General features: G+C 39.5%; 2 protein-coding genes across 3 annotated transcripts in view; one reads left to right on the top strand and one right to left on the bottom strand.

The window, feature by feature from the left end:
- LOC125904303 (uncharacterized) overlaps positions 1 to 24,503 on the top strand; it is a 43,463-nt gene extending 18,960 nt beyond the window's left edge. Inside the window, exon 2 of the mRNA XM_049601638.1 lies at positions 23,392 to 24,503. The gene's annotated coding sequence lies outside the window, so the exon portion shown is untranslated. The remainder of the gene's footprint in view (positions 1 to 23,391) is intronic.
- LOC125904297 (zinc finger and SCAN domain-containing protein 12-like) lies at positions 1,798 to 6,141 on the bottom strand. Of its 2 annotated transcripts, none has more exons than XM_049601630.1 (2): positions 5,733 to 6,141; positions 1,798 to 3,349 (listed from the first exon to the last, which is right to left on the bottom strand). In XM_049601630.1, exons 1-2 carry the CDS (start codon positions 5,926 to 5,928, stop codon positions 2,703 to 2,705), a joined length of 843 nt encoding a protein of 280 aa, XP_049457587.1. In that variant the 5' UTR covers positions 5,929 to 6,141; the 3' UTR covers positions 1,798 to 2,702. The 2 variants fall into 2 exon arrangements, with proteins under 2 accessions (XP_049457587.1, XP_049457588.1); XM_049601631.1 differs by having other exon boundaries at positions 1,798 to 3,346; positions 5,733 to 6,134.
- Positions 24,504 to 25,745: the final 1,242 nt, after the last annotated feature.

Raw genomic sequence — 25,745 nt, 5'->3', positions numbered from 1 at the left:
TAAAATTTTCCTGAAACAAGTGAAAATTGTCTAAAAACAAGTTACTTTTTAGGTCATGAGTCTTATTTCAAGTGTAATGAGATTTGTTTTGACTAGAAATAAATATTCTTGGTAAGATTTTGAGTTTTTGCAGTGTACATACACATACATACATGCACATACGTTTTTGACCATGTTGTGACTGTTTGAAGCAGGTCTTCATTCTTGCTGTTGTGATCTGAGTCGTGTTGTGAGTTAGCGCAGCTCACTGTTTTTGCCTGCCTATAGGCCAAAACACACCGGCGGCGTCATATGACAGCGGCGTCATTGACGCGAGTCAAGTGCCGCCCCCAACACACACAAAAAGCGTCGCGCTGCGGGGCATCAACCGGATTTCTGTTGCACACTCCAGTGCGCTAGGCTGGGAAGTACAAAATAGCGCTTTTTCAAGGGCGGCGACGCTGGAAAAATAGGACAACAGCGTAAAGCGCGTCGAGCCGCTGCCTGTATGGGTTTGTAAATAGAAAATAATGGGGGCAGCTGTTTTGATGCGCGTCGTACGACGCCGGTGTGTTTTGGCCTTATCTGTTTGACTGACAGTTTTATTGATCAGTAAGATAACACTGACTTGGCATGAAGTTGGTTCAATTTAGTAAAAAGCTTGGATGTAGTTGCACTAGTTACTTTCATTATGCTGTAGCTTAGCTTGCTACATTTCTGAGGGTGATAGCTCTGATGTAGTGAAGCTTCATTTAATATTGGAGTAACTAGTAGCTTAGCTCACTACACTTTTTCTGAGCAACAAGAGGCAGAATAGGAAGACAACAAGAACATCTGCATTAAAATGTACATTTTACATCAGTTGATGTAAAATGTACTCACGACCTTTGACATCAAGGAGCATCTTCTATCTGACTGAACTAATTAGCAAGTGACAACCCATCTGTGGCTTCACAAATTATCTCTCACTTACTTCTACCCCCCCCCCCCCCCCCTTCTGTATGTGTGAATTGCAACCCCTAACCTGTAGCCATTTCTGTGTGTGTGTGTGTGTGTGTGTGTGTGTGTGTGTGTGTGTGTGTGTTTTCATCTCTCTCGTGTCTAGACCAAACTGAACAAATATTTATAGACGGACAAGCAACATCATAATTAAACAGGCTTTTATTTTTTAAATTTATTTTATTTTGAAAATTGGCCAGATTCTCTCGTCTTTTCTGTGTCCGACTTCCTGTTTGGTACGATCTGTTCTATCGCTGAGCTTTGGTTCCGCATCCGGTGTGTCCGTGGCGTGACTGAATGAGAGACTGTGAAAACTTAAGGCCCTCCCTGCTCTGCCTCTGATTGGCTAGAACTCCTTGTTTACCTTGAATAATGTGATACATCATTGGTAGTTGGAACTATCACTTTGCTTTGCTTTAAAACGACTGGTTAAATGACTGTTGCTACGGCAAGATGATAAAATATTTACGAGAAAAAATATTCCTGCACCGGAAATCCGGCACAGTGCCGGAGAACTTCAAGCCCTCAGTCTGCCATGATCAGCAGTCGGCTTCTTCTCAACAAACTTGTTGTTTTGATGACGGGAGTAACTGCACTAAACATATGCTGTTAAAGGTAATGTACCAACCCATATGACTACAGGGATTACGGCCATAGGCGTATTTGCCAAAATGTCGAACTAACCCTTTAAAACTGACTAAAATTGCTCACAGCATGACACTGTAAAAGAATATAAACATTTGTTGTTGAATGTGAAATTTTCATAAACTTAACAGTAACACAATCAAAACATTTGAATCAATGTGAGAAACACAAAAATGAGTTTCCAATCATGTGACTTTATTACCTTAGTAAATGTCATACAGCCTTGTTAAAGCATTAACTTCCTGTTGACTGTATGGGCAGCCATGTTTGACACCCTGAAATGAGACTTCAGACTTTGATGTGTCATGAAGTTCTGACTAAATCAAAAATATGACTGCTGGATGATTGTTTTGCCCTGTTACCATCAAGATTAACAAATTCAAAAATAATCTTTAGTGGACACAGAGTTCCATCATGAACAAGGCAGATCTCAATGAGTCTAAACTGACAGCAAACTGAACCTGTGACTGTCACATATGTTTAATGCATCTGTAAAGTGCAACATCACCATTTCCTCCAGTGCAGAAATATCTGTCAAAATATATCACATAGAAAAATACTCTATAGTGTCTCTTCCTCCTTGTCTGGGTCCATGTTCACACCAACGTGGAGAAATATGAAAAAAATCAAAGTTTCCAGTCCGTTTATTTTTTTCACAGTAGAATGTTGGCACAAGAAAAATGTTTTAAAATCCTGTTTTTCCTCCTCTTGTTTAACAGCAGCAAAATGAAATGGTGACATGTTTGGTCGACCAACACAGCTGGTTGTTTCTTTCTCTTTCGACACAGTTTAAATAAACGAGTTTTAGTTTTTCTGGTTTGAATATCAAAAAAACAGGAGTAAAACCTGGAAACCTTTTAAATCTGGAACTCAATCTGTAGTAGAATAATTTGTTCTGGGTTTAGTGTGTCGTGTTTTGTTTGTTTTCAATGTAAAATGCAGATTTCTGTAAATAAGCTGGTGTGGAGGAGGAGGAATTTCATATTTTTCCACATCAGACTGGACATTTCCTGGCTCAAAGAGGTTTGATCGTCTGTCCTGCTTGGTCACACATCAGTATGAACACTCGTCCCGCAGCCTCAGCTCTGCTGTGGTTTCTGTCCCATGTGCGTGCGAATGTGCCGTTTGTAATTTGAGTTGTCGCTGAATCTGCGGCCGCACTCGTCGCAGCAGTATGGCTTTTCCCCTGTGTGAATTCTTAAGTGTTTCTGATAACCGTCGAACCGCGTCAGTCTCTTCCCGCAAATGTCACACGTGTATGACTTGTCCACTTTGCTCTCGACCTTGCGGTGCACCTGCACATGTTTGGCCCAGTGGCCTCGCTGAGCAAACGCACGGCCGCAAATGGTGCAAATGTACGAGTCCACTACCTCAGACAGTGATGCGTCCAGGTCAACACAGTCGCCGTTACCTGAAGCCGGATCTGCAGCTTCGGGGGCATCGTCGTCCAGGTCTGAACTGGTCGGCTGGACCGAGGTGCCCGGCTGGGGGTCCAGCTCTGAGTCACCCAGGTCCTGGAGCTTTGAGAGCGAGGAGGTCATGTGGTCATCGCCCTGCTTATTTCTTACACCGCCACTCTGGAACAACACGAACTTGACATCATTCTGATCGGCCGTCTGAGGCGTCTCTTCCGGCCACAGCTCCTCCTCCTCCTCTTTGATGGAAGCAGGTTTCATCTCATTCAGGTCAAGACTGGCACTCCAGTCCTGCTGCTCACAGACAGCTGCTGACAACAGACAAAACAGCCAGGAAGGGTGGATCAACTAAAGCTGCTCAAATCTTTATCAAGAAAAGCTTGAAATGTTCCAAATGTAAATGAGATCTGTGTCTTTGTTTTCTTTTTCCACCATGTGAAGGTGGAGATAATTTAATATTATAGTTTACCTCATTTCAGCAATGTCATATCTTGATGACCTGGTGTTATAAAGACACAGCAGTGCTTTGACCTAAATGCTAACATCAGCAGTAGAGTATAACATTTACTGAAGTACAATTTGGAGGTACTTTCACTTCTAGTATTTCCATTTCATGCCCCTTAAAGTTATAGTTGGTAATCCTGTTCAGAAACACTTTTTGTTATACTGGGTTAAATGGTCCTTCCACCCTGAGAGTAGTCAATACATAATGTGTTCAGAAAAAGGGATGAAAAAAATCCGACCTCTGTGGCAGCTGCAGGCCTGTAAAAACTCTGACCAATCCCTGCCATTTGGTGCGAATGGAAAGAACCAATCAGATGCCTTCATGTCTCGTCCTGCCCGAGCCCCCCCCCTCCCTGCGTGCACTCATCACGTGTCACCGTTGCCGGAAATATTCAGCACACTCCTCAGCAGAAATACCGAGTTAGCAGGAGTTTGCTGAACAATGGCAGAGAAAATGCAGCCAAAAGTACCACTTCCAGCGTTACTTGTAACGGCTCGCCCCGCTAAACAAGCTGAGAAAGGAAAGTCAGAGGCAGAAAAGGCTGCGCCGAAAAAGGCTTTCGATAAAGGGAGAGGACAAACCAGACATCAACATCCATGCAGCTTTTGAACGGTGGAGACAACTGAGGGAGCTGAAGGACCTGAAAAGTGATGCAGAGGTTGCTGTCTTTCTGTTGGACAGATAATTATTTGTTTTCTTCGGGGGGATTTGTTATTTTACTCGGCTCTCCTCTGCCCTGCTGACTGCAGGATGCACGTTCAAGCTTGCGTGGGGCCATGGCTTTGGACGGAGCACTGATGGGAGGGGGAGGAGCTTAGAGGAGGTGCCGCTTTCAAATGTTGCTAGCTCTGCAACATTACCAACTATAGCTTTAATACTTCAACTCAACCACATCTTGGAAGCCATTATTGTACTTTTTACTGCACTACATTTATCTTACAGCTTTAGTTACTTTGCAGATTCAGATTAATAATACAAAATATAATCAGTTCATAAATGATGATGTATTTTTATAGATGAAACTACCCAGCAGTATGTAAAGTCATTAAAATGAGCTCCACTTTTACCAGCTGCAACATTAAACTGATCAACACATTAATACATCTCTATATGTACATACTGATTTAAAAATAAAAGTTGAAGATGAAATCCTGGAGCTGAAAAAAGCCTCAGTGTTTGACTCTTATCATGCAAACAGTTTATTTTTTTGCCAAATTTTTAGGACCAACAGAAATTTAAAGATATAACAGTTTTTTGTTTTTACAGTTTCTGGCTGTGATAAACGGTGTAATTTTAGCAATCTTTAAAGAAAACATGAAAACCTTGACAAATTAGAAGAAAACACACTTGAGGTAATTTCACTGTTTTTAGTATTTTGGTTTTTTTTTTTAATCACTTTTCACTGCAGTGATATGTTTGATGTAAGGTATACTGTGATATAAAAGTTGACAGTCATCATACCATGTACATTTGCTTATCTACCACACTAACAAATAAATAAAAAAAAAAAAGCAACTTGACGGAGAGCCTCCCCTTTATTTGAATCAAAGGGTAAAGTTTTAACACAAACTTCCATTATCATAATAGTTTCAATCATAGTAATAAAACGTTTGTTCGGCCAAAAATAACCCTTCTGTTTTCATTCCTTTAAGGCTCATTCTGACTGATAATTACATAAATTCTGTAAGACTGTGAAACTACAATTTTTTTTATGAGTGAATTACACACACTGCTACTTTAAATGAGATGTAGACTGATTTTAATATAGCACTATTTTAACCTCAGATTTGGTTATGTTTTGTTTTGTTTTTTTCTGATGGAGGCTTTTGATGCACATGATCAGTCTGAGCACCATCACAAATTTAAAAATCCAACAAAAATTGCTGTTTTTACAGTTCCTGGCTGTGATAATTGGTATAACATACCTGCATGATCTCTTTAAAAAATTAGCGGTAAAATGAATAAGAACTACAGCCATTTAATATGTATGCCCCTCCCCTAGGCCAAAAAACAAATATACGTCCCTCCACAGTGCTTTTCACAATTATTTGAGATGCCTCATCCTTTTTACATCACCCCCTACCCCCCCCATAAGTAACGAACAGTCCCTAAATATTGCTGTCACATGAGCTTTATTCTACATATCTTTCTTCTATCGGGCGGCTCAGTGGGCAGTAACAGTTCCTCACCTGTGCTGGCCTGCAGAGAGACCTGTGGCTTCCTGGAGAGCTCCAGCAGCCGTCGCTGCCGGTCGATCTCCAGCTTTGAGCGGGAGATCTCTTCCTCGTACTCGGCTATGGTTCTTCCGAACACCCCGAAGATCTCCTCCGCGGCCTCGGTGAGCCGCTGATTGATGAGCAGCCTCAGCATCTCGATTTTAGACATATTCCCGGCAGTCTGAGCGGCGGAGTGGAGAAAAGAAAACAGGACGACTTCACGCTGCGAGGCGTCGTGTGCTTCACTGTTTCCTGGATACACTTCCAGGTTAATGCCTGTGACGGTCTGTGAGCCTGCTCAGTGAGCGTTTTACCGTAGCACATTGTGGATATACCGCCACTTGCTGGACTGGATGTCTAAATACATTTTGTTGGTTTTTAGTTTGAACTCTTTGTTCTTTGCTGGTTTTGTGAAGACCTCTCCATTGTTTAAAACACGTGGCTGACATTGAGCGCAAGCACTATGGAAGCGAATCGTGACTAATATTGAAATTAAAATGTATTTGCAGAAATGCTTTTTCATTTTAAGAATTATCATTATTATTTATTTTTATTATTTGACTATTTATTATTATTTGACTCATATATAAAATTAATCATCATTCACCCTATTTGCATTTTAATTTTCTTCTTCAAGACTGCTCATTCTTTTACTTAATTAAAATGAAAAAGAAAAAGTCATTTGAGATTTAATTTTCAAAATATGCCCCAGCAAATAGATACCAAAATTCAATTTGAAATGTAAAATTTGAAAATTAAAATGCATTTACAAAAATGGTTTTTCATTTTAAGAATGTGGCTGCATTATTTCACTCATAAATAAAATTAATCATCAACCATCCTATTTGCATTTTAATTTTCTTCTTCAAGACTGCTCATTCTTTTACTTAATTAAAATGAAAAAGAAAAGGTCATTTGACATTTAATTTTCAAAATATGCCCCAGCAAATAGATACCAAAATTCAATTTCAATTTTTTTATCCTCAATGAACAGTCCATGAAAAAATTATTTTTTCCAGCAGATATCTTAGTTACAACATGATTGAGCTAGCAAAGCAGTTTTGTGTTGCTATGTGTGGTATTTATTCAGTTTTGGGAAATTCCGATGTTTAGAAAGCACAATCTCAGGGAGTGCCATGATCTGTGATGCATCCATATATCAAATGTGCACACCGCCCCCTACCATATTAGATGGGTAGCACGGTCAGCTGAAGAAGAGCGGCTACTGACGTCACTCTCCTGCGTCGCTCAGATTGCCAAATCATTTTCGAAATATGGGCACTATTTTGCAGGGCAGACCACAAAAATGAAATAGCAATGTCTTCTTTGTTTTCTTTTTGATTATGGCATAAAATGTGCAGTCTTGAAGAAGAAAATGCAAATGCAAACAGGTTGATTGATTATTCATTTTATTTATGAGTGAAATAATGCAGCCACATTCTTAAAATGAAAAAGCATTTCTGCAAATGCATTTTAATTTTCAAATTTTACATTTCAAATTGAATTTTGGTATCTATTTGCTGGGGCATATTTTGAAAATTAAATCTCAAATGACTTTTTCTTTTTCATTTTAATTAAGTAAAAGAATGAGCAGTCTTGAAGAAGAAAATTAAAATGCAAATAAGATGACTGATGATTAATTTTATATATGAGTCAAATAATGCAGCCACATTCTTAAAATGAAAAAGCATTTCTGCAAATACATTTTAATTTAAATATTAGTCACAATTTGCTTCCACAGTATGGATTGTAGTAGACCAAATTAGTATGTAGTATGTCCAAAACCGTAGTAGGGAGGAGTAGTATGCTACCACCCCTACTAAACACGCCTACATTGTAGTATGATCAAAGAGCATGGATACCAGCCCTGCGTTCCAATACCCATACTACCATACTATTTAGTATGCCAGAAAAAGAATTAGTGTGTCCCAGTACATAGTATGTGCTGGACTAAGAGTCTCATCCTACTTTCCTCTCATGTATGTGTGAGCTCAGTCCTGCATGTTCTTAAATGAAGCAATGGACCTTTTTCACAGCAGACATTTTGACTTGTGTCAGTAGAAAAAGCACAGGTGAAAATGATAACATTAAGGATGGCTGAGTTCCATTCAGTGTCCCAGTAAGCTAGTAACATTTAGCCAACATGGACAATACCAGGGTCTCCCCTAAGTGGAACGCAGCTGTCATTAGTGTCATTGAACACACCTGTGTTGCTCCTACTCTGACGTGTCAAAATGTCTGTCGTGAAAAAGGTCTATAGGAGAAGATATTCGTTCTCAATTAATGCAGTTTTATTAAGCCGTAAAGGAATAAAATTACAGAGCTCTGGGTCTTTCTGTCGGTCCCTGACAAGCAACAAGTGTGTCAGTTCACGAAGTCTGACTGACTATCTCTCCCTGACCCAGCATGTTTAAGCGTAACATGAGTCATTGTGCACGCAAGGCGTCGTCCTCTTCTCATTGGTTGTTCCATTTCCTTCTCTGCTGCACCACGTCCCCGCCTCGTGTTAATCTGACTCCTTCCTGATGACGGGTGGGGCGTGGGTCCTGTTTTGTGAGACAAGAGAACAACAGCACCTCCCTACACCTGCAGTACTCTACTATCTGTACATCGTTCTGTTCTTTTTACTGTATATGGAGCTAATTATCTAAGCATTGCGATATGCACTCATCTGTCTCCGTGTCTCTTTCTCTCCTGTACGTCTCCACTTCTGCAAAGCAAGCACATTTTGATTAGCCGAACTCATCACAGTATTTAACATCAAGCCATTACCTAAAGTTCAAATAGCAAACACATTAAAATCATTATATTCTAACATATGTCAGATGCAGTATGCCAAAAGTACCAGGATGTTCTATTACATCCGGTCATAGCAGTATGCATGCCAGCAACAGAGAGCTATATGTGAAGGGGGTTAATATGCCTACTGGTGACTAGTTCAATAGACAGGTCACTAATAATAGGCTTGGGACTGTTTACGTGAACACGTCAGTTTATTAGAAACAACAACATACATTACGACATAACAGCAACAGAGCTCTCCAGCACCTCCGACGGTATGCACGACTCTGGCGAGCTCGACAAGAGGAGATTTGCTGCATCTCCGAAGTACAACAAAACAAAATATTCAAATGTGGCGCTACGGATGGCAGCGGAAGTGAGCAAGAGGACTGGGTGTGATGGCGGATGTTGTGTGTCCCAGTAGTATGCATACTGCATGCTACACTACATACTTTCTAAGGGCAGCTGCAGTACATACTAAAAGTATATAGTAGAAGTATGCGATTTGGAATGCAGGGTTAGCGAAGCTCCGTTGAATTTTTGCCAACAGCCACCAGGGGTGCTACCGCCATTTTGGACTGTTGAGCTTGGACTGTTGCGCCCAGACAACATGCAAGATGTTGTAGTGTATTATCATTTACTCTGAAGCTTTGGAATAGATGACCAGTAAGGGACTCAGGGTCAAAGAAACATATATGGTCAGGGTCAAAGAAAAGATATTTATAGCGTAGGTCAAGGATTGGAGAAATCCAACAAGAATGTCTCTCTGTTGTCTGTTTGACTTTGTCTCACATTTCACAAACACCACCAGGTCGATATAAGCAGGGAATTTGGGACTGTTTTCCAGAGTGTTTCATATTGGCTGAAGAACCTCTCCAGGCATTCTAGATGCTTGATAGATGCTGTACTTCTTGTAATAAACCTTTTCTTATGCAAGCAAGATGGTGTCATCGGAGACTTCTTCATCACCTTCACATCATCGCTATTTAATATACAACAATTTTGGCGTCACGAACAGGATGAGAAGAAGGCACAACAATTTTGGCGTCACGAACTCCGGACGTGTTGTGTCCTGCGGCATCAATGACAGCTTCAGTGCATCTGCTCCCGCTCCAAGCCGGCGCATACGGTGAGCATTTCACGTGATTGGGTGCTGGTTCGCTCTTTTGGGGCTGTTGTGTGTTTGCTGTTTGGTCACACCGTAACGAATCATCTGTGTGTGTGTGTGCCATGATGTGTAGGTGTTAGGGGTGTTTCTCCTTCTAAATTTGTTTTGGATTGCGCTGTGTGCAGCGCAAAAGGGGGGAGTGACCTGTCTTAGGAAAGACAGAGGCCTGTCTTAGGAAAGACAGAGAATAAACATTGATGTAAGGAGTCTGTCTTAGGAAAGATAGTGAATAAACATTAATGTAAAGTAAGTAAAGAGAATAAACTTTGAAGTAAACTAAGGAAAGAAGAAATAACAGTGAAGCAATGAGAAAATGTAGAATAGCCTGATTAGTAACGATAAGGTGAGCTAAAAAATACCATGCGCAGTTAATGAAGAGGTGGGCCCTGTACCTTCATAATGGTAAGACATGTGTATATTAGTCACTGCGTGAAAGTAGGCTTTGAGAACTAGTCAGGAATTTGGCTAAAAACAAAAGAGGATAGTGTTAACCCTGGGCCCAAGGGAAATTGGACGCATGGAACAAAAAAAAAGAGATAAGGTAAAAGAGATAAGGTAAGGATAAAGATAAAGTAAAGAGAAATAGGAATAAAGGCAAAATAGGAATAAGTAAAGAGAAAATGCCGCAGATTTGACAAAAGCCCTCAAGGAGGCGATTTTAGATGGGCCTAAAATCCTGGGATATCACTAGGTGAATTTCAGGTCAGTTCAAGGAACTGGAGGTGTAGAATAAAAATTCAATTGTATGCTCTTACTCTTAACATTCGTTGACAAACGATGGTTTGATATGGCCTCTCATTGAATATTTACACCTCATAAGGTAGCATAAATTTAGATGTAAAAAGGAAATAGGAAAAGAGCGGCAAAAAGCATGCTATAGGACAGTGTGAATGAGTCAACGTTGAGAATTGAAGATTGAAAGTTGTTTGTGTTTTTGGGAGGATGTTGAATTTGTTGCGTGAGGGAAGTCCTGTCTCAGCTGTGTTCTGGTTGTGTGTGAAAGATTGCGAAATGGGATGGTTACAGGGGTTTATGTTATGTTGATGTGATAGATTTCATATGAAATAGATATATATATATAGGTTGTAGTTGAGAACAGGAGATTTATTTGTTTTTTAGTGATAAAATATATGAGCCTCAAAGAAGAGGACTTTATAAATATTGATAAATACTTATGAGCCTTTGAAGGGGACTTTGATAAAAGTTATGAGCCTCTTTCGAGGGGACGTTTTTGGTTCTGTAAAACTTATGAGCCCCAAGAAGGACATTTATGTCTGTGAAGAGAGGTGAAAAGATCAGTGAGGATATTTTTAGTGAGTCTGTGTGAGAGTGTGTGCTCCGGCCGGTGTGTGTGTGTGTGTGTGTGTGTGTGAGTTCCTTGTTTATGATTTCATATGTTGCTATATGGAGCATATTTGATCTTTAGAAAATTGGGCTAGATGTTCACTCTAAAATTAAAATAGTGGACGTTCTTGATAAATCTAAGAGGTGGAGCAAGGGGGGATACCCCATATCAAATGCAAATAGGATTGATCTTCCTAAAAGGGGAAAGTGCTCCCTTTCCTTTTCTCCTTGTAAGGTTGTCAGAGGAAAAAAATAAATAAATAAATAAAGTTAGATCATTGTGATTTGATAGTTTGACAGTTTTTAGGTTATCTGAATCAAATTAAAGTAAAAAGAATAAGAAGAAATACAGCTTGAGGATAATATATATTACTGAAATAAAGTATTATAATCATAATTGGGTATTTGTTAATAGTTGAACGTTTAAAGGAGAAAAGCATTTGTTATAGATGAAAATGACTTAAGTGTTGTTTATGAGGACCTAGTGGGTTCTTAAGGTACTGAACTCTTGTCTGTTTTCTCTTATTCACCTATGGTGTATGAGAGTTTGAGGAAGAGATAGAGGAGACAAGGTGTTTGTGAAGGTGGTTATAGTTGTCACAAGGTGCATGTAAAAAGAAAAAAAAAAGGGAGAAAATAAAGTGACAATAATATAGTAAAGAACGATGTAACAACAGTAATGAATGAATGAGTAAAAACAGAAGGAGAAAAGACAACAAGAGCATAGATGCACGAGACTGCTGCCATTAGTAGGAATAAAATGCCTTTTTATAAATATATGTTTTTCAAGGAGATTTAAAATTAGATAAGGAGCTGGCTTGAAGGGAATTAAAGCTCGGTGATGAAGCGAGGAGCTAGGTCATGAAGAACTTTAAAAGTTAATATTAAAATGTTAAAATCACTTCTAAATTTAATTGGCAGCTAGTGAAATGCAGCTAAAACTGGAGTTATGTGCTCAAATTTCCTTGAACAGACGATCAGTCTGGCAGCAGAGTTTTGCACCAACTGCAGATGGTGGAGACAATTCTGGCTAAGACAGGTGTAGAGACCTAAAGTTGTAGTAGTCTAAGCAGGAGGACACAAGGGTATTTACGATTTTGTTGAGGTCATGGAAAGATAAAAAGATCTAATATGAGAAATGTTTCTTAGGTGCATAAAACAAGATTGCAAGAGGGGCAACAGACGTGGATGTTAAAGCCTCCAAGTATAATAATATTGTCAAAGTGTTGAGTGATGAGGGACAGAAGTGCAGAAAATTCAGTAATAAGGCCAGAATTCAGTTTTGGGGGTCTATAGATTAAAACACAGAGTACTGGGTCTCTACTGTTAATTATAAAACTGAAGATTTAAAAGGTGGTAAAATTTCCAAAGGAGATGGGAGAACATTTATGAACATTCTTACTGGTCTTGGTAAAAAAAAAAAAACAACAAAAAACAATAATAAAATAAAATAAATAAATAAAAATGAAAAGGAATGAAAATAAGATAAATAAATAAATAAATAAGAGAAATTAGAAGGGGAGGTTTTCATTAAGAGGAAAAGGGTCCTCTGGGCTAAGCCAAGCCTCGATGATCATAAAGAAATTGATATTATTTGAAGAAAATTATTAAATCATGATAGATGAAGATGATAGGCAGGCTGAAGATGAATAGTAGGTCTGACTAGGTTGTCACTGTTAACAGTGCATGCTTGGGGAGCACTCATGAGGAGCCTATTACTAATAATAACTGGGAATGACCATGGAGCAAACAGTGGGAAAGTTCATTAAAACAGATGATGAATCAGCAGAACCTGCATTATTTAGTTTTGGTGAGTTAGGAGTCAGAGATGGGTGATCAAGATCATTCTGGGGTGAAGATAGTCAGAATAGGTTAGATGTAAGTAATAAAATTCCACCCAGGAGCTAAAGAAGGAGTCATGGTGCAGCGATAGACTCTTTTGGCACTTAACTCAGTTGCGCACATAGTCTGATAGCATAGGACACAGAGTCAAAGGGCTAATGCCATTACACGATGATAGTCTCTTGTTCAGCAGCTAATAGCAGCTAATGTTAGCATAAGGTTCACACCCGTAGGAGTAAGTAGTAACTGTAGCCGATTTAGTCTGAGAGACTGAGAGGTTTGTTAGTGACAGCTGTTCAGCTTGTGTTTATATGACTCTGACATTTACCAGAGATGTTTCCTTTGGGGTATAATCACCTGAAAATAAGAATTAGGCTACTAGTCTAGCTACAACGTTAAAGGGGATAAATGATATAACAGCGATGGTGACAACTTCTACTTTTGTCACTTCTAAGAATTTTGCAAATGAGGTTGTGACAAGGGCAGCTCCTGAATCTAATCTGATCAAGGCCAACGCTGTTTTATCCACGAACTCTTTTCACCGAAACCTGCGTTTTTAACGAATGTGTGCATACTCATTTATAGCCACTATTGCTGATCCACGTTTAGTTTGCTTTCACTTATAGGCTATCATACACATATTTCTTAATTTGGGGGAAATAGAGTACATCTATATATATCTATATAAAATATTATATGTTATAGTTATTTACAAGAGGAGCTTGGCAACGGACTGATCAGTTGATTATTAAATCAATAAATGGAGTATAATTATTTGGTTTAATTACTGTGGGGACTTAATCGATATGTGGGAACTGCTGTAAATGAACCAGAGCTGTTTGCTGCAACTAGAAGTCGAGTGTGGAGAGCACTGAGAGATACATTTCTGACAAATGTACATCCAGATAACATTCATATTGAACCACTGGGACAGGAAGAAAATCTGAGGGCCTATGTGTCAAGAGCCCATCAAGTGTGGAGAAATGTCACAGGAAATGATCCGGATTTGAATCAAAGGGAACAATCCATTTTGCGAGCCAAAATACAGAAGGGGTTGCTCCTACCAGTAAGAAGTAAACTGGCAGAAGTGGTTGGTCTTGGAAGTATGACAAAGGGTGTTTATACAGATCATATAGCCCATCAAGTGGAGCTATATAGGAAAAAGGAGCATGATCAAAAAGAGCAGGATCAAGAGATCCTCAGAAAACTGAATCAAATACAATTGGTGGATACTAAGAAGGAGGAAAAGAAGTAGGCTGTGGTTATACAGAGCCAGCCTCCACTAAGCCAACCATCGCCACATATGCAGCCGAACCAGGTTCAGTACCAATCGTCCCAGCCACCATCAGTGGTTCCAGTTGTTTTCTACCCACAGCCAGGGTTTGGTCTAGTGCAAATAGGGAAAGGAAGAGGAGTTATCTGGTGACAATTCTTACCCATCAGGGTCTCAGAAATCTCTTGAATTATGGTATATATACATTGACTATGCCTAGGCTTAGAGACTATCATAGGCTCTTAGAGCAGGAAGATGTCACCCTAGTGAAGTGTGCCATGGTGGATCCAGCTGAGAATTTGCCAACTCCAGAGGAAGGCAAGCGAGTGATAATATATGCAAACTCTGCATATGTACATAGTGTGTCACTTATTTGGATCAGTGTGGGAGAACCGAGGGTTTAAGAAAACGGATGGCTCTCCAATACAGCATCATGCTCAGATGATGAAATTGTTGCATGCAGTGATGAAGCCTAAAAAAAATAGCAATAGCTAAATGTGCAGCACATAAAATAGATGTGTCAAAGGTTACACAAGGAAATAAAGCTGCTGACGAAGCTGAAAAAGCCGTCACAGGAGCAGATAAATTGGGTAAAGTTTTCTTGGACACTCATGAAGTGGACTTGGAAGATAAAATTACGTTAAGGGGTGTGATTTTAATCCAGGAAGCTGCAACTGAAATGGATGAACAGTTGTGGACAGATTTTTATGATGGCCTGAGGTTTGTCCAACCAAGTGGTAGGATGCTCAGTTTGTTGCCAAGTTTTTGTGTAGAGAGGACATAAGCAGGTGGTGACTTCCAGGTTAGATATCCTCAGACAATGGGAAGGAATTTGTGGATAAAATGGTGAAATTGATTTTGAAAAATTAGGAATTAAACAGCGTCTTGGAGTAGTTTATCATCCACAAAGCCAAGGGATGTGTGAAAAAATGAATGGTGTTTTGAAAAATTTTGCCAAAGGTTTAAATTGAATAGCGGCTCTTCCATTGGCGCTTATGGTGTGTCGCTCAAGTAAGCTGTGTGATTTGTATATGACACTGTATGAGTTGGTTACGGAAACATAGATGCCATTATTACAGAAGACTGACACAGACGTTGACGAAGCAGAAGTGACTGGTGACCTGGCTGAGAAATATCCATTTTAAACATCTAATAAAATTATGCTCTTAATATCTCTTATTGTGTTATTCAGTAGTTTCATACTATAGAGAGGTATGATTAAAGGGGGGAAATGGAAAATGTGACTTATAATTAGGAACAGTGTGAAAGTATGATATTGTGAATTTCACATCTACTTATAAGGTGAAGTTTTGCATTTGATGTTTAATTAATTTGCATCTGTTGTCTTTCCAAAAGATACTGGTTGGTGTTTTCTTTTCTTTCTACCTAGGACGATATTGGGGAAAGACCACTGTGAGGGTGGTTGATTGCTCAGGAACCCCGATGTTCTGAAGGGATTCAGACACTCAAGTATGGACAGTAAATGGACTGGAGGGCCCTGAACAAGGACATCACGATAAAAACGTCGAGATTTAAAACACCATCGACACTACATTGAGAGGCGACGCTGCTGAGGAGCTGCAGTGTGATACATGTTTATGGTTTCTCTTTGTTTGAAGAATGATGATTTATGCTAATGACAAAATACATTGGGACCTCAGATGTTTTGTTTTTTTCGTGAGTGCTCAGGGATATAGGTGATTAAGCAGGGAAAGGTCCATTGGAAGGTGCGATGGGTCGACCAGCCTGAATTTGGACATTTTTGATTTTATTTACTGAGGTTTTCATATGTATTTTTTCAAGTCATATCTCTAAAAAACTATCAAAAATTATTCCTTTTTAAATTGGTCTGGAGTACTATATGTGGTCGCCTAAGGCAGAGGGGCCGTGAGAGAATTTTTCCTGTCTAGATTGATTGAAGGATATTTCAGAAAGATAGCTGCCTGACAGGTTTTCGCTCTCGCACTCCATAAAGTTGCTATGTTGCTAAGTTTAATGCTGTAGAAAGCATCATTGGAGGAACTGTTATTTTTCTCACAACTGCAAAAATGTATGTATTACCTCTTTGTTTTCGAGACTCTGTGTAGTCTCGAAGGGGGGAAATATGTAGTGTATTATCATTTACTCTGAAGCTTTGGAATGGATGACCAGTAAGGGGCTCAGGGTCAAAGAAACATATATGGTCAGGGTCAAAGAAAAGATATTTATAGCGTAGGTCAAGGATTGGAGAAATCCAACAAGAATGTCTCTCTGTTGTCTGTTTGACTTTGTCTCACATTTCACAAACACCACCAGGTCTATATAAGCAGGGAATTTGGGACTGTTTTCCAGAGTGTTTCATATTGGCTGAAGAACCTCTCCAAGCATTCTAGATGCTTGATAGATGCTGTACTTCTTGTAATAAACCTTTTCTTATGCAAGCAAGATGGTGTCATCGGAGACTTCTTCATCACCTTCACATCATCGCTATTTAATATACAACAATGTCAAGGAGAGAGGAGAAAAAAAGTAAAAGAAAACAGTGTAGTGCAATGAACTGCAACAACTATCAGTGGAACACCCCACACCTGGCCTTCCACCGTTTCCCGAAGGATTCCGACAGGTAAGAACTCCTGAGGTGAATGTATGTATGTGTGTGTGTATATATACATATATATATATATATACAGTACAGGCCAAAAGTTTGGACACACCTTCTCATTCAATGCGTTTTCTTTATTCTCATGACTATTTACATTGTAGATTCTCACTGAAGGCATCAAAACTATGAATGAACACATGGCATGACATTACCTAAACTAGATGATAATTCATTTGAAAGCCTCGTTCTTAGTCTTTTACGTCCGACCTGGAAAACCTCGCAGCCACTTTTATATGTTATAGTGTACCGTGCTCCTGGCCCGTATTCTGAATTTTTATCTGAATTCTCAGAGTTTTTATCCAGTTTAGTTCTTAAATCAGATAAAGTTATTATTGTAGGCGATTTTAACATTCATGTCGACGTTGATAATGACTCCCTGGCTACCGCGTTTATCTCATTATTAGACTCCATTGGCTTCAGTCAGGGTGTACATGAACCCACTCATTGTTTTAACCATACCCTCGATCTAGTTCTGACGTATGGAACTGAAATTGATAACCTAAAAGTCTTTCCACAGAATCCCTCGCTATCGGATCATTATCTGATTACTTTTGATTTCTTTTTACTCGATCACACGCCACTCAGCAACAGTTACTATACTAGATATTTATCAGATAGTGCTGTCGCAAAATTTAAGGAAAAGATTACTCCGTCATTAAATTCAATACCAAGTCCCTCAGTAACAGAGGTTTCCCGTGACGACTTTGATCATTTTGTCGATAGCCGTAGGCTCGCCAAGTAACAACACTTGACTCTGTAGCTCCTCTTAAAAAGAAGTTGAAAAAGCAAAGAAAATTCGCTCCTTGGTAAAACTCTCAAACCCGTAAGTTAAAACAAATATCGCGAAAGTTTGAAAGGAATTGGCGATTAACCAAACTGGAAGAATCTTGTTTAATCTGGACAGACAGTCTCAAAACTTATAAGAGGGGCCTCCGCAATGCCAGAGCAAACTATTTCTCAGCATTAATAGAAGACAACAAGAACAACCCCAGGTTTCTTTTCAGCACTGTAGCCAGGCTGACTGAGAGTCAAAGCTCTATTGAGCCTTGTATTCCTTTAGCCCTTAGCAGTAATGATTTTATGAGCTTTTTTAATGACAAAATTCTAACTATTAGAGGCAAAATTCATGACCTCCTGCCCTCAGATAGTACCTACCTAACCTCAAACACAGCTGTAAAACCTAATATATATTTAGATTGCTTCTCCCCAATTTCTCTTCAAGAATTGACTGTAGTGATTTCTTCATCCAAATCATCAACGTGTCTCTTAGACACCATCCCAACTAGGCTACTTAAGGAGGTCTTTCCTTTAGTTAACACTCATATATTAGATATGATCAATATATCCTTATTAACTGGCTATGTACCACAGTCTTTTAAGGTAGCTGTAATTAAACCTTTACTAAAAAAGCCCACCCTGGATCCAGAGGTGTTAGCCAACTATAGACCAATATCTAATCTTCCCTTTGTGTCAAAGATCCTTGAGAAAGTAGTCGCAGACCAGCTGTGTGATTTTCTCCATGATAATAATTTATTTGAGGAATTTCAGTCAGGATTTAGAGTGCATCATAGCACTGAGACAGCACTAGTTAAAATTACAAATGACCTTCTGATTGCTTCGGACAAAGGACTTGTCTCTGTACTTGTTTTATTAGATTTTAGTGCGGCGTTTGACACAATTGACCATCAAATTCTACTGCAGAGACTGGATCACTTAATTAGCCTAAAAGGTTCTGCACTAAGCTGGTTTAAATCTTATTTATCTGATCGTTTTCAGTTTGTTCACGTTCATAATGAATCGTCCTTACGTACCAAAGTTTGTTTTGGAGTTCCGCAAGGCTCTGTGCTCGGACCAATCCTATTTACTCTATATATGCTTCCTTCAGGTAACATCATTAGAAATCACTCTATAAATTTCCATTGTTATGCGGATGATACACAGTTGTATTTATCGATGAAGCCAGAATAAAGTAATCAATTAACTAAACTCCATAATTGCCTTAAAGACATAAAAACTTGGATGAGCACCAATTTCCTGATGTTAAATTCAGACAAAACTGAAGTTATTGTTCTTGGCCCCAAACAACTCAGAGACTCTTTATCTGATGACATAGTTTCTCTTGATGGCATTGCTCTGGCCTCTAGATTTGTCTTTTAATTCTCATTTAAAACAAACCTCACGGACTGCATTTTTTCATCTGCGTAATACTGCGAAAATTAGGCCTATCCTGACCCGAAAAGATGCAGAAAAATTGGTCCACGCTTTTGTTACCTCTAGGCTGGATTACTGTAACTCTCTGTTATCAGGTAGCTCTAGTAAGTCCTTAAAAACTCTCCAGCTAATTCAGAATGCAGCAGCACATGTACTAACAGGAACTAAGAAACGCGATCATATTTCTCCTGTTTTAGCTTCGCTGCACTGGCTCCCTGTAAAATCCAGAATTGAATTTAAAATCCTACTGTTAACTTATAAAGCTCTAAATGGTCAAGCTCCGTCATATCTTAGAGAGCTCATAGTGCCATATTATCCCACCAGAACACTGCGCTCTGAGAACGCAGGGTTACTCGTGGTCCCTAAAGTCTCCAAAAGTAGATCAGGAGCCAGAGCCTTCAGCTATCAGGCTCCTCTCCTGTGGAATCATCTTCCTGTTACGGTCCGGGAGGCAGACACCGTCTCCACATTTAAGACTAGACTTAAGACTTTCCTCTTTGATAAAGTTTATAGTTAGGGCTGGCTCAGGCTTGCCCTGTACCAGCCCCTAGTTAGGCTGACTTAGGCCTAGTCTGCCGGAGGACCCCCCTATAATACACCGGGCACCTTCTCTCCTTCTCTCTCTCTCTGGTATTCTATTACTGCATCTTGCTAACTCGGCCATTCTGGATGTCACTAACTTGGCTTCTTCTCCGGAGCCTTTGTGCTCCACTGTCTCTCAGATTAACTCATATCGCAACGGTGCCTGGACAGCGTGACATGTGGTTGTGCTGCTGCCGTGGTCCTGCCAGATGCCTCCTGCTGCTGCTGCTGCCATCATTAGTCATTAGTCATACTTCTACTGTTATTATACACATATGACTATTGTCACACATGTATACTGCCAGATATTAATACATACTTTCAACATATTGTACCGCAGTAGCCAGAACTATAACTATAATATTATTACTTTCAATAATGTTGTTGTAAGCTACTGTCATTACCTGCATCTCTCTCTCTCTCTCTCTCTCTCTCTCTCCTTCTCTATCTCATTGTGTCATGCGGATTACTGTTAATTTATTATGCCGATCTGTTCTGTACGACATCTATTGCACGTCTGTCCGTCCTGGAAGAGGAATCCCTCCTCAGTTGCTCTTCCTGAGGTTTCTACCGTTTTTTTTCCCTGTTAAAGGGTTTTTTTAGGGGAGTTTTTCCTTATCCGCTGCGAGGGTCATAAGGACAGAGGGATGTCGTATGCTGTAAAGCCCTGTGAGGCAAATTGTGATTTGTGATATTGGGCTGTGTAAATAAAATTGAATTGAAATTGAAATTGAATGTGGAGTTATGTACTTAACAAAAAAAGGTGAAATAACTGAAAACATGTTTTATATTCTAGTTTCTTCAAAATAGCCACCCTTTGCTCTGATTACTGCTTTGCACACTCTTGGCATTCTCTCGATGAGCTTCAAGAGGAAGTCACCTGAAATGGTTTCCACTTCACAGGTGTGCCTTATCAGGGTTAATTAGTGGAATTTCTTGCTTTATCAATGGGGTTGGGACCATCAGTTGTGTTGTGCAGAAGTCAGGTTAATACACAGCCGACAGCCCTATTGGACAACTGTTAAAATTCATATTATGGTAAGAACCAATCAGCTAACTGAAAAAAAACGAGTGGCCGTCATTACTTTAAGAAATGAAGGTCAGTCAGTCCGGAAAATTGCAAAAACTTTAAATGTGTCCCCAAATGGAGTCGCAAAAACCATCAAGCGCTACAACGAAACTGGCACACATGAGGACCGACCCAGGAAAGGAAGACCAAGAGTCACCTCTGCTTCTGAGGATAAGTTCATCCGAGTCACCAGCCTCAGAAATCGCAAGTTAACAGCAGCTCAGATCAGAGAGCAGATGAATGCCACACAGAGTTCTAGCAGCAGACCCATCTCTAGAACAACAGTCAAGAGGAGACTGCTAAAGCTGCTGGCTAAAGCTAAACGTAGATTCAGTAAGATTGTTATTCACGTCGGCGGCAATGACACCCGGTTACGCCAATCGGAGGTCACTAAAATTAATATTGCTTCGGTGTGTGAATACGCAAAAACGATGTCGGACTCCGTAGTTTTCTCTGGACCCCTCCCAAATCTGACCAGTGATGACATGTTTAGCCGCATGTCATCATTTAACCGCTGGCTGTCCAGGTGGTGTCCAGCAAACGATGTGGGTTTTGTTAATAATTGGCAAACTTTCTGGGGAAAACCTGGTCTTATTAGGAGAGACGGCATTCATCCCACTTTGGATGGAGCTGCTCTCATTTCTAGGAACCTGGCAAACTTTATTAGTAATTTAAATCCCTGACAACCCAGAGTTGAGACCAGGACTCGGAGACGCAGTCCTAAATGCCTCTCTGAGCTTCTAGTTCAGTTACCCAGCCATAGTTTTAATAGTTTTATACAAACGGTGTCTGTCCCCCGACCGCCTAAATTATCTAAATCTAAAATTAAACAAAGAGGAGTTGTGCATAACAACCTCATAAAAATTAAAACCTCTTCTGTGACAGAAAGACAAAACAGGAGAATTAAATGCGGACTGTTAAATATCAGGTCTCTATCGTCTAAAGCAGTATTAGTAAACGAATTAATATCAGATAATCATATTGATTTACTCAGTCTCACTGAAACATGGCTGTGTCAAGATGAATATGTCAGTCTAAATGAGTCCACTCCTCCCAGTCATAATAATACCCACATTCCTCGAGGCAGCGGCTGAGGAGGGGGAGTTGCAGCCATTTTTAACTCTAGCCTGTTAATCAGTCCTAAACCTAAACTAGATTTTAATTCATTTGAAAGCCTCGTTCTTAGTCTTTTACATCCGACCTGGAAAACCTCGCAGCCACTTTTATTTGTTATAGTGTACCGTGCTCCTGGCCCGTATTCTGAATTTTTATCTGAATTCTCAGAGTTTTTATCCAGTTTAGTTCTTAAATCAGATAAAGTTATTATTGTAGGCGATTTTAACATTCATGTCGACGTTGATAATGACTCCCTGGCTACCGCGTTTATCTCATTATTAGACTCCATTGGCTTCAGTCAGGGTGTACATGAACCTACTCATTGTTTTAACCATACCCTCGATCTAGTTCTGACATATGGAATTGAAATTGATAACCTAAAAGTCTTTCCACAGAATCCCTCGCTATCGGATCATTATCTGATTACTTTTGATTTCTTTTTACTCGATTACACACCACTCAGCAACAGTTACTATACTAGATGTTTATCAGATAGTGCTGTCAAAACTTAAGGAAAAGATTATTTCGTTAAATTCAATACCAATACCTTCAGTAACAGAGGTTTCCCGTGCGATTTTAACCTCTCCCGAATTGATCATTTTGTTGATAGCACCGTAGGCTCGCTACTTAACAACGCCGACTCTGTAGCTCCTCTTAAAAAGAAGTTAAAAAAGCAAAGAAAGTTCGCTCCTTGGTATAACTGTCAAACCTGTAAGTTAAAACAAATATTGCGAAAATTTGAAAGGAATTGGTGATTAACCAAACTGGAAGAATCTCGTTTAATCTGGACAGACAGTCTCAAAACTTATAAGAGGGGCCTCCGCAATGCCAGAGCAAACTATTACTCAGCATTAATAGAAGACAATAAGAACAACCCCAGGTTTCTTTTCAGCACTGTAGCCAGGCTGACTGAGAGTCAAAGCTCTATTGAGCCTTGTATTCCTTTAGCCCTTAGCAGTAATGATTTTATGAGCTTTTTTAATGACAAAATTCTAACTATTACAGGCAAAATTCATGACCTCCTGCCCTCAGATAGTACCTATCTAACCTCAAACACAGCTGTAAAATCTAATATATATTTAGATTGCTTCTCCCCAATTTCTCTTCAAGAATTGACTGCAGTGATTTCTTCATCCAAATCATCAACGTGTCTCTTAGACCCCATCCCAACTAGGCTACTTAAAGAGGTCTTTCCTTTAGTTAACACTCATATATTAGATATGATCAATATATCCTTATTAACAGGCTATGTACCACAGTCTTTTAAGATAGCTGTAATTAAACCTCTACTAAAAAATCCAGAGGTGTTAGCCAATTATAGACCAATATCTAATCTTCCCTTTATGTCAAAGATCCTTGAGAAAGTAGTCGCAGACCAGCTGTGTGATTTTCTCCATGATAATAATTTATTTGAGGAATTTCAGTCAGGATTTAGAGTGCATCATAGCACTGAGACAGCTCTAGTTAAAATTACAAATGACCTTCTGATTGCTTCAGACAAAGGACTCGTCTCTGTACTTGTTTTATTAGATCTTAGTGCGGCGCTTGACACAATTGACCATCAAATTCTGCTGCAGAGACTGGATCACTTAATTGGCCTAAAAGGTTCTGCACTAAGCTGGTTTAAATCTTATTTATCTGATCGTTTTCAATTTGTTGACGTTCGCAATGAACCATCCTTACGTACCAAAGTTTGTTTTGGAGTTCCGCAAGGTTCTGTGCTCGGACCAATCCTGTTTACTCTATATATGCTTCCTTTAGGTAACATCATTAGAAATCACTCTATAAATTTCCATTGTTATGCGGATGATACTCAGTTGTATTTATCAATGAAGCCAGAAGAAAGCAATCAATTAACTAAACTCCATAACTGCCTTAAAGACATAAAAACTTGGATGAGCACCAATTTCCTGATGTTAAATTCAGACAAAACTGAAGTTATTGTTCTTGGCCCCAAACAACTCAGAGACTCTTTATCTGATGACATAGTTTCTCTAGATGGCATTGCTCTGGCCCCTGCCACTACCGTAAGAAACCTCGGAGTAACATTTGATCAAGATTTGTCTTTTAATTCTCATTTAAAGCAAACCTCACGGACTGCATTTTTTCATCTGCGTAATATTGCGAAAATTAGGCCTATCCTGACCCGAAAAGATGCAGAAAAATTGGTCCACGCTTTTGTTACCTCAAGGCTGGATTATTGTAACTCTCTATTATCAGGTAGCTCTAGTAAGTCCTTAAAAACTCTCCAGCTAATTCAGAATGCAGCAGCACGTGTACTAACAGGAACTAAGAAACGCGATCATATCTCTCCTGTTTTAGCTTCTCTGCACTGGCTCCCTGTAAAATCCAGAATTGAATTTAAAATCCTACTGTTAACTTATAAAGCTCTAAATGGTCAAGCTCCGTCATATCTTAGAGAGCTCATAGTGCCATATTATCCCACCAGAACACTGCGCTCTGAGAACGCAGGGTTACTCGTGGTCCCTAAAGTCTCCAACAGGAGATCAGGAGCCAGAGCCTTCAGCTATCAGGCTCCTCTCCTGTGGAATCATCTTCCTGTTACGGTCCGGGAGGCAGACACCGTCTCCACATTTAAGACTAGACCTAAGACTTTCCTCTTTGATAAAGCTTATAGTTAGGGCTGGCTCAGGCTTGCCCTGTACCAGCCCTTAGTTAGGCTGACTTAGGCCTAGTCTGCCGGAGGACCCCCTATAATACACCGGGCCCCTTCTCTCCTTCTCTCTCTCTCTCTCTCTCTCTGTCTCGTATCCTATTACTGCATCTAGCTAACCCGGCCATTCTGGATGTCACTAACTCGGCTTCTTCTCCGGAGCCTTTGTGCTCCACTGTCTCTCAGATTAACTCATATCACAGCGGTGCCTGGACAGTGTGACGTGTGTGGTTGTGCTGCTGCCGTGGTCCTGCCAGATGCCTCCTGCTGCTGCTGCTGCCATCATTAGTCATTAGTCATACTTCTACTGTTATTATACACATATGACTATTGTCACACATGTATACTGCCAGATATTAATACATACTTTCAACATATTGTACCGCAGTAGCCAGAACTATAACTATAATATTATTACTTTCAATAATGTTGTTGTAAGCTACTGTCATTACCTGTATCTCTCTCTGTGTCTCATTGTGTCATGTGGATTACTGTTAATTTGTTATGCTGATCTGTTCTGTACAACATCTATTGCACGTCTGTCCATCCTGGAAGAGGGATCCCTCCTCAGTTGCTCTTCCTGAGGTTTCTACCGTTTTTTTTTCCCTGTTAAAGGGGGTTTTTTGGGGAGTTTTTCCTTATCCGCTGCGAGGGTCATAAGGACAGAGGGATGTCGTATGCTGTAAAGCCCTGTGAGGCAAATTGTGATTTGTGATATTGGGCTTTATAAATAAAATTGATTGATTGATTGATTGACACTTTGTTACATTACCTATATATATACATATACATACACACACACACACACACACACATATATATATATATATATATATATATATATATATTTATATAATGTAGCATTGTTGTGGCTGCACAGGTCTGTACGCCTCCTTTATTATGTGCAATAAGCTAAAGATTTAAGTTGCACAAATATACAATTATCAACACACACATTTTTCATTGGTCAAAAATGTATTTCTGCTATTATGATTATGAACAAAGCGGTCTGTTTTATACCGGTATTAAGTCAGTTTGATATTGGACATTCACATTCGTTTGACATTCAAAACAACAAACAACAAACAACAATAAAATAAGTAATGATAATAATAAATACTAGTATTGTTAAAACAAATGATGATAAAGTTTGGCATAATGAAAGTACATCATGGCATAGCAGTTTTATTGGACGTCATTGTACTGTGTGAGGTGACAGGTGTTCAAAGTGACTCAGCCTACACACATGACAGAATGTGCTGGTGGAAATGCTGTGTCTAGATAT

The sequence above is a fragment of the Epinephelus fuscoguttatus genome, linkage group LG17 (genome assembly GCF_011397635.1).
Source record: "Epinephelus fuscoguttatus linkage group LG17, E.fuscoguttatus.final_Chr_v1".
NCBI lineage: Eukaryota > Metazoa > Chordata > Actinopteri > Perciformes > Serranidae > Epinephelus > Epinephelus fuscoguttatus.
This window is presented reverse-complemented; position numbering and strand designations above follow the sequence as displayed.

Bases quoted from the DNA above. Each gene is read 5' to 3' on its own strand.
- LOC125904297 (XM_049601630.1), bottom strand. From the start codon at position 5,928: ATGTCTAAAATCGAGATGCTGAGGCTGCTCATCAATCAGCGGCTCACC. The intron at 3,350-5,732 runs GTGAGGAACTGT...GTCTGTTGTCAG, and splicing joins CTCTCTGCAGGCCAGCACAG to CAGCTGTCTGTGAGCAGCAG.